The sequence below is a fragment of the Apium graveolens genome, chromosome 5 (assembly GCF_009905375.1).
Source record: "Apium graveolens cultivar Ventura chromosome 5, ASM990537v1, whole genome shotgun sequence".
In the NCBI taxonomy this organism is placed as follows: Eukaryota; Viridiplantae; Streptophyta; class Magnoliopsida; order Apiales; family Apiaceae; genus Apium; species Apium graveolens.
In genome coordinates, this window is record NC_133651.1 from 146,189,147 (window position 1) to 146,199,083 (window position 9,937).

At 36.8% G+C, this 9,937-nt stretch overlaps 1 protein-coding gene across 1 annotated transcript; it reads left to right on the forward strand.

Annotated features, from left to right (window-relative positions):
- Positions 1 to 330: 330 nt before the first annotated feature.
- Positions 331 to 5,395, forward strand: LOC141724557 (alpha/beta hydrolase domain-containing protein WAV2). Its single transcript, XM_074526733.1, has 8 exons — positions 331 to 670; positions 1,432 to 1,467; positions 1,918 to 1,996; positions 2,126 to 2,180; positions 2,272 to 2,388; positions 3,644 to 3,808; positions 4,198 to 4,440; positions 5,088 to 5,395. Exons 1-7 carry the CDS (start codon positions 433 to 435, stop codon positions 4,417 to 4,419), a joined length of 912 nt encoding a protein of 303 aa, XP_074382834.1. The 5' UTR covers positions 331 to 432; the 3' UTR covers positions 4,420 to 4,440; positions 5,088 to 5,395.
- Positions 5,396 to 9,937: the final 4,542 nt, after the last annotated feature.

The following is a 9,937-nucleotide window of genomic DNA, read 5'->3' on the forward strand; positions in this document are numbered from 1 at the left end:
TCTCCTATATATATATATATATGCAAAATAATCAGGTAAAGAATGATTTTTTTTGTCATAGTTAAACTATAAAAGTTGGGCTTGGGTTAAAAATTGATGAAACGGGCCTGAGCAAAGTTTGCTAAGTGATAGCAACGGCCCTGGGCCTATTAGAAGAAAACTAATCTAGTGGGAATACAATACGAAGCCCATGAAAGAGTTGACAATCGTCCAGCGTTAAACCACGGGAATTTGGAACTATTAAGGGGAATTTCCAAAATTGACTACAACGCGCTGTAACTGTTAAACGACACCGTTCCATAAATCTGACATCACCGCGGTCAAAAACATCCCCCGTTTCCTCTCTCCCCTTTTACACAGTTTCACTTTCCCTAAACACAAACAAAAGTACAGACACACACACACGTATCAGTAAATTGGAAAGGTAGAAGGATGGAAGGTTACTGGAGCTTAATACTGTACGGAATTGGAGGAATATTGGCGACAAGTGTGGGATTATTAGTAGCGTTCCAGGAGAAATTGATTTACGTGCCCGTGGTTCCAGGTCTTACAAAGTCTTATCCCATTACTCCTGCTCGTCTTCGTCTTCTTTACGAAGATGTTTGGCTCAGATCTTCTGATGGTGTTCGTCTTCACGCCTGGTTCATTAAGCTCTCTCCTGATTGCCGTGGTTTGCTCTCTCTCTCTCTCTCTCTCTCTCTCTCTCTCGCTTCTTATAATTGAGATTTATTAGAGGTAATTTAGGGCTCAGTGATTCTAGTTTGTTGTTTGATTTAGGGTTTAAGATGTCATCATTTTTTTGTTGCATGATGTGCAAATGTAGGAGGAGGTGGAAAGTTTAAATTATTTTTTGGTTGAATTTAGTGTTCACGATTGGATTGGTTAGTTGTTTGAATTTTTGATCGTTTTAGGGAACTACTGAATTAGGATATGTGTTTAGGCTGTATCCAAGGAAGATTATTTAAGGTAGAGGAATGGTAAATTGATTGTATAATTGCGTTTGGTACATCTATTAAAATTAGTTGGCGAATTTGTCTAGAGGCTGTTTGAGTTTTTTATTTACTTAAACTGAGAGCCTGCTTCAGCCCTACAGATTTTATTGCCTCTATCTACTGCATTAGATTATGATATCTCCCCTCGGAATATTGCTTGCGTGAGAGGGAAACACTACTTTATAGTTTTTGGTGTAGTTATGAAACTCTATAAACAAAGGTGTCAGATTAACTTGCTTAGTCAAAGTAGGACTTCTATATCTGTTTTTATAAAATGTTGCAACTTATGATTCGAAAAAAATGATATTAATTCAGTGGTATAAATAGTGTTTGTGTCATGAATGATTGTACAATCTTTGCTTCCATAATTTGCTTTAACCTTACATGGAGTTTTGCTTGATTTCTTAAAGCTAAAACTTTAGCACCCTTGGTTTTGCAGGGCCAACTATTGTCTTCTTTCAAGAAAATGCTGGAAGTATCCTTGCATGTACTTGTTATTCAGAAGAATGACCTTGCTCTTTCTTCTTCCAACTAGTATATATTTGATTGTACCTATTCCTTTTGAAAGATGTTTACAAAAGTCAACTTCTAACATTTAGACAGAGATTACTTGCAGTCACATGCAGTTAATATTCAAAGGTAAAAGTCTTTGTTTTCAGTTTTCTAAGAAACATGACTAGGATATTACCATAGTGACATGCACAGCACACATCCTAGTACAAATATTACTCCAGATGATATTTGTAATTCTTGAAAATCATTTTTTTAAATATATTAGAAGTTCCAAGTTTTATGGCATGAAGTGGCATTTTATTAAAGGTATTGACATTCCCTGACATGGGCGGAAGGGTATGACTCTTGTTCTGCTGTTTTCTCTATGTATGGTGTTCAAGTTTTGTTGGAGTCCTTCACGAAATAACCACAGATATTGCCCACCGGCTTGAAATGGTTCGCATTATGTTACAGAGACTACAATGCAATGTTTTTATGCTTTCTTATAGAGGGTATGTCTATCTTGTGTTTACTCTAATTGTCCATCTGGCCTGGTGGCCTGAACAAATTACTAGCTTCTAGAATGCTAATATTGTGCAATATAATTTACTTAGAATGTCTTGGTTATTGATAATGTACAGGTATGGTGCAAGTGATGGCTTCCCATCTCAGCAAGGCATTATTAAGGACTCCCAGGTTACTATGTAACTACCTCTAGTTTTGATTCTAAATCATGTAGCATAGATGCTATTGAATCTTAAAGGACTCTTTTTTAACTGTTGGTTAGGCTGCATTGGATCATTTAATTCAGAGGACAGACATTGACAAATCTAGATTAGTAGTATTTGGACGGTCACTTGGAGGTGCAGTTGGAACTGTACTGTGTAAAAACAATCCTGACAAGGTAGAGCTCTCTGAAAATTCCTTTATGTTTGAGAAAACTGTAATATCTTTTTTGATAATGGGGTAAGTACTTGAAGATGTGACATTTTAGCATAGAACATGACCCGTACTGTTAATATGACATTTCATCCTCAGCAAATACTGCTTAAGTTGAAATTATAGTACTTTATAATGCTTGAAAGGGTGTGTTGGAGTTTTATATGCTTACAAGTGTAAGCCACAGCTTAGTGCTTGAGTTTTGACTTCTGATATTTAATCAATTACATGCTGCCTAGTTCTCTTTGTTGACGTAATAACAAACAAATATTGTTTTTTGAATACTTGGGAGTATAGTTATACACAAGTCATAAAAAAATAAATCTGCATTTTTACTTGATAAGAGACAAACGGCGTTCTCTTGTCTTTTCCTTACGTATAATCTTAATGTCTTTGACTTGGTGATTCGATTGAGGCAACTCATTGCCAATACTAACAAAATTCTTTAGGGTATCCGTCTATGTTATTTTGGTAACATAAATTGTAATTTTTAAGTCATTTTTATATTACTAAGTCTGCGATAGAGATGTTAAGTTCTAACTCACACTTTAAAGTAAAATACTCATGTTTGTGTTGTGATGTTTGATTTTTGATCTTCTACTTGCATTCTTTTACCAGAGGAATGGTCACTTTTTCCAGTTTGGATTATTCATGATAGCGTGAATGAAATAGTTACAGTTCTTAATAGCATAAAGTTTCTTATTTTAGGATTTGCTCTATCAATATCCTTCCATACTTGCAATTTTCATATGCAATTACTGCTTCTATGCAATACTCACATCTTATTCTTTGCAGCTCTTTTTTTTTCCTGTCCACTAGACTCTGTTTTCTCGATTGCAGATTAAATTATGCTTACAATAAATAAAATGAAGAGACGACAAATATTATTTACACGCACTAAAGGAAATGCCCGGTGCACAAGGCTCCTGCATTGGCAGGGTCCCTAAAATACATTTTTTGTACCATTTTATTAATATGAACATGTTCTCAAGTGATTCTATCTTGATGCATGCTGTTTAAAGATTAAAAGTTTCTTTTCCTTTCTGGTCAAATGATTTGAATTTTTTCTGATTCTTTATTTTTTCAATTTTTAGTAAAGAACTTTGCATTTTGGTCCTGTATCTTTTATCTTTGGTGTTGCCATATATCTCGAAGCATGTCCAGTGGCTCTTATCACATGGCATCTTTACTAAGTTTCTCAAGTTTGTACTTTTTGACAGATTGGTGCACTGATACTGGAGAATACTTTCACCTCCATACTAGACATGGCTGGAGTTTTGTTACCGTTTCTGAGGTATTTTATTGGAGGAAGTAGTTCGAAGGGTCCTAAAGTTTTAAATCGTTTTGTTCGTTCTCCATGGAATACCATTGATGTTGTTGGGCAGGTGAGTTATACTGGGAAGATACTTTTGCTTGCATTTTCTTTCAACCTTCAAGAAATTTTATTTCAGCTAATATAATTTTAAAATATATTTTGGCTACCAAGTTTCTGTAAATTACAAACCTACAAATAAATTTGATTGGATGTCTTGTAATCTGCAATATATGGTTGAATTGCCATACCCTTGCAAGATTTAAATGCTTTTCTTGTACTGAACAGGGAAAAAAAGATGTTTTTATTATGTATTGTGCTGCCTTTTACTCTTGTGCCCATTTACATCATAAGCAGGCTCCTTGCTAATGAACAATGTTCGTTTAGATTCATATACTTATTATGTATTATCCTTCATTTGCTCTACAATTCAGTGCATCAATCTTGAGGTTTTCATTGCAGGTCAAGCAGCCGATTCTTTTGCTTTCCGGGTTAAGAGATGAAATGGTTCCTCCAACACACATGCAGATGTTATATGCTAAAGCAGCTTCACATAACAGAAGTTGCCAATTTGTAGAATTTCCTAATGGCATGCATATGGACACATGGATCTCTGGAGGCGATCGCTATTGGAGAACGATTCAACAGTTTTTGGAAGAAAATGTACCAGAGAAAAATGAATGATATCTGCCTGCAAGGGCAATAGTAAGTAGTCTCTAATTGAAGGTTTTACAATTGCAAGCTTGCATGTATATATTTCTGAAGTATAAAGTCTATATAGCACTTGGACCAAATAATTGGAAGTAATAGATACTTGCTCATCCTGAAAAGTCAATCTAATAATTTACACTCACTTCCTTAACAGTCTAGAACAAAAGTTGTTTCAACTCAACCTTCCTGCACTAGTTATGGACACTTTACTTTACGGAAGTGAAGAGTTTTACAAGTTATATTATTGATCTGGCTGTAGTTTGTATAATCAAATCATTGTTTACTTTATATTCTTTGTATATCACAATTTTGTTCGGAATCACATGTTTACCCACATCTGAGGATTCAAATATTTAGGATTTATAAGCAGCTCCTTCTGCTTGCTCAAAGTTTTACGTGCCTAATATTGTGCTCTAGTTGCGTCACTTATTCCCTTGCTTTTGAATGAGTCTTTTTTGGTGAACTTGGTCAGGAGTAGAAAACATCAGCTACAATAAAAACTTGTGCTTCATTCACGTGCAGAGAGCCTAATAAATTGAGCACCCATTAACCTAAAATTTACAACTTTGTTAATTTTCTTAAACATGGGTATTTGTATCGTTTTTTGTCTTGCAGTGTCTAAGAGCTCTCTGTTATTGCAGGTCATTGCTTCTGTCTTTAATCATGTCGATCAGGCAGGAAACAAAATTTTCTCCTCGGAAACCCGAAGATGCTAATATCTGAATGTTCTTTCCAACATAAAATTTATCAGATCACATATGATTCATGCCATAAATTGTTTTAATACTTGATTGGTATTATACTTATCTTTAGTTAGCTAACGAATGATATGACTATTGCATCCAGTCTGATGTCAAAAAAATTGAAAGTTGTTAATGCCGGTATATTTCGATTAGATTATGTAAGTTATATTATTACCCAGACCCTGGGTTTGCTTGCTTTGGTTAAATACAGTTTAATCTGACTTTTGTCAACTGAGATCATCTCCGGGAGTCCAAACTTGATCTTGGCCTTTTAGCCAAAAGGCGGAGAAAGGTATCTCCAACTTATTCAATAACTTTTATATAGATGCAATTGATTTGTTTTGAAGTGAGGATGCTGATAAAAATATTGAAAACGAAGATTTGGTGTCAAAGTTGCAACAAATCAATAGTGTTGATTTCATACACGAAACTCTACTATTGTAATTAGTGTTAGGTTGAAGATACAACAAAAGAGTTTTGGGAAATTACCGAAACTGCCTTTTTTGAGTTTTGATTTTCGATTTTACCATATACTGACAATATTTTTAAAAATACTTTTTACAACAGATTCAACTTCTTTTTTCATATTTCTGGAAAATAATTTAAGTTGCTTTTGGATGCATTTTAGTTTTCATTTCATTTAACCAATGCAAACAAACAAAATAATTTTAATTATTTATTTTTAAAGTTGCATTTATGATTGAATTAGATTGCAAATATGGTTGTAAAGTTGTAAAAAGTATTTTTGCAATTTTTTTTTCCAAAAAATGATATTTCAAATAATTTTTAATAGATGTATTTTGGAAGTCGTAATATTTATAGGAGTAACGTAGTTCTATTAAAGAGTCGATTTTTAATCTCAAATAATTTTTAAGAGATGTATTTTTAATTAGTTAATTGTATCTCTTTAAATTATATTCATCTTGAGATACCTTCTGAATTTGAAAAATTTTGTTGGGAGATAATTTATATAGTTAATTACAGATTGTTTTTAATAGATGAAGTAGTTAACTATAAGATAAGTTAATTATTAACATATTTATATATAAAAATTTGGAAGATAATTGGAATTACGAACATACAATGTGACAGTAATAAAATGTAATTGATATCTAGTTTATAAAACTTATATAATAGATAATTTGTCTCTACTTAAAAAACTGAAAAATGAAACAAAAAGGTCACGTTATACAGGGGCCTAGTGTTAGACCCTCACGTAGAATTGAAATTTTGGGTTCTGATTTACTAGGCAGCCAAGTGAAATTGGGACCAAGTGTCACCAGGCGGCGATACAGATTAGTCGTCAAGTAGCGATACTGATTGGGGTGAGGCGTCGACACTTACTAGTCACCAGGCGGGGACTCAGATTGGGCGCTATGGCGACTCGGTTTAAAATTTGGTTGGCTGATTTATATGTGGGCAACACTGAGCTGGGAGTTTAGCATGGAGTACAAAAATGACTAAGGGACAAGTCAAAACGTGGGCACATGTGTGGCACATGGGGGCTGATTTATATATGTGATATATATGTGTATATTTGCTCGAATATGCACTAATGGGTTGCTGAAATAACTACCTTGCAGTTGGGGCTCAAGGACTTGGTGGAAAAATTAGAATTTGAAGGCATTTGAATTCTGAAATTGCTTGTAACTGCTAGCAGTTGTGGCTGCTGGGGCTGTTGTGGCTGTGTGTGCTGTTGGGGCCGCGACCAGGCTTTAATATATATAGATATGCATTTATGAATGTAATATAAGTATCATTCTGTACAAGTTCATATTGTATTCTGCACTTGTACTATATGCTAGGCAGTAGGCAAAGTCTATAAGCATATTTTGGGAATCTATCTTTATATTGTTGGTCAATAAAAGGTTGGGCATTCAGACTCGTAAATCTGTTGTGTCTGTACATTTACTTAGTAATTAGACATAATTGTACACACGATTGGATCTTTGATGTGCGTGGGTTTGGTTATATCCGTTGTGTTTAGGTTGTTGGGGTTGCTGAACGACAACCTCTCGAGAAGGCTGACTACTTGGGCGTTGGGGCGACTGAGTAGGCCGCAAGGATCAGAAAATTCAGGGTTGAAAATCTGACCCCGTGACAAGTGGTATCAGAGCTGCGTTGATAGATTTGTGGATTCAACATCATGGCTGATGGAAATTCTACGGGAAAAAGGTTGGCTAGACTTAAAGATTTTCCGGGGGTGCCTTTGTCAACAGATGAGATTCCTACAACGAATCAGGTTCAGGTTCCGAAGGAGGGCTTGGATGAATTCAAGATCACGGTTGATGATCTTCTGAGGGTTACGAAGGAGGGTTATGATGCCCAAATTCAGGCATTGCGTGATGAACTAGTGTTGGTGAAGCAGGTTGTCGCTGTTTCGTCGAGTGCAAGGGAGGGCCACTCAAAGTTGAAAATTTCGGAGCCGAAACCTTATAATGGGGCGAGGGTCTCCAAGAATCTGAAAAATTTCTTACGGGACATGGAGTAGTATTTTAGGGCTGCCCATATTGATGTTGCGGAGCAAGTTTCAATCACAAGTATATACTTGGTTGGCAATGTAAAATTGTGGTGGCGGGCTTGTACTGATGGTGATGCGAGTGTGGACATGCCGGAGATAATCATGTTTGAGGCATTGCAGAGGGAACTTAAGGAGCAATTTTTGCCACTTAATACTTCATGGCTTGCTAGGGAGAGTTTAAGAATCTCAAACAAACGGGAACTGTTCAAGATTATGTTAAAGTATTCAGTTCTTTGTTGTTGGATATAAAGAACATGTCGGATGAGGATAAGCTGTTCAATTTCTTGGCTGGACTGAAACCTTGGGCACATGCAGAATTAAGGCGACAAGTTGTGAGGGACTTGCTGACTACTATCGTTGCTGCTGATGGTTTGATTGACTACAAGAAAGCTGGTTCTCAGTATGCTGAAATGGGTAAAAACAGTGGCAAGAATCACAAGGGCGAGGACAAAAACAAGAAGAATGACAGGAAAAATTGTGATGCCAAATATAATAGGAAGTCTTAAGGTGTTGGAGACAAGGGCTGCTTCATATGTGGAGGGCCACATTTTGCAGGACAATGTCCCAAGAAAGAGAGACTGAATGCTCTTCGTGTTGATGAAGAGAATGAGGAAAATAATAAGAGAAATTATGGGGTTCAAGTGAGGGTCAATTCTATGCGTTTGGTTGCACTCTGAAAAATCCGTGGAGGGAAATGGACTTATGTATGTCAAGGCCTTAGTGAATGGGAAGACAATCATGGTTATGGTAGACACGGGTGCCACAAACAGTTTCATTGGAATGGATTGTGCTGCGGAGTTTGGGATAAAGCTGGAATCAAGTTCAAATCAGATTAAGATGGCTAACGTCGATGTGCAGCAAATTGGGGGTACTTCAAATGTTGGCATGACCCTTGGTGATTGGCAAGGTAACTTTAAGTTTCATATTGTTGCCTTAGATGATTTTGATTGCATCCTAGGTACGAAATTCTTTACGATGACTAGTAGAGCTATTATGTTGAGTTATGGTGGGATTATGATCATGGATGAGGCATGTCCATGTTTTGTGAAAGCTATTCCTATGCAGATTGATAAGGGTAAAAATAAAATGAAGAAGTTGGGGGCTGTTCAGATTTTGGTCGGCGATATGGTTTGTGAAATTGGATCACAGGTTGGCGACTCATCTCTACAAGGCATCGAAATTGGTAGTTTTCTGGTGGGGCCTAAGTCGATGTCTCCAAGGGTTGGAGGCGCTGCTGGAACTTAAGTCAGAATGGAATTTGATGTGTGGGCGACAAGGCGTCTACACACGGTCATCAAGTTTTGGTGCCAAAAGGGGAAATTTGTGGAGTTTAATTTGATCAACTTATGGTAGCTGGTTGGGTTTGGCAGTGGCAGGAACCGCAGACGGATTTGCAGCCTTGGTTCATGGGCGTTGGTTTGGCTACTTCGAGAAACGAACTTCTCAGAATTATTAATGATTTGATGAGGACATCAAACTCAGGAAGTATGGGAGGGTTTGTAAGACCCTTAGGTTGTATTGAAATTCTGGGTTCTGATTTGCTAGGCAGCCAAGTGAAATTGAGACCAAGCGTCATCAGGCGGTAACACGGACTAGTCACCAGGAGGCGACACGAATTCGGCGCCAGGCGGCGACACGGACTAGTCGCAAGGCGGGGACTCAGATTGGGCGCTATGACGACTCGGGTTAAAAATTGGTTGGATGATTTATTTATGGGAAACACTGAGCTGGGAGCTTAACTTGGAGTCCAAAAATGACTAAGGGGCAAGTCAAAACGTGGACACATGTGTGGCACATGGGGGCTGATTTATATATGTGATATATATATATATATATATATGTGTGTGTGTATATTTGCTAGGAGATGCACTAGTGGGTTGCTGGAATTACTACCTTGCAGTAGGGGCTCAATGACTTGGTGGGAAAATTAGAATTTGAAGGCATTTGAATTCTGGAACTGCTTGTAACTGCTAGCAGTTGGAGCTGCTGGGGCTGTTGTGGCTGTGTGGGCTGCTGGGGCCATGACCAGGCTCTAATATATATAGACATGAATTTATGAATGTAATATAAGTATCGAAATTATATTAAATAATTCAGTTATTTATTGTTGGATATAAAGAACATGTCGGATGAGGATAAGCTGTTCAATTTCTTGGTTGGACTGAAACCTTGGGTGCAGGCATAATTAAGGCGACAAGCTGTGTAACACCCTCCAAACCCCGGTAAG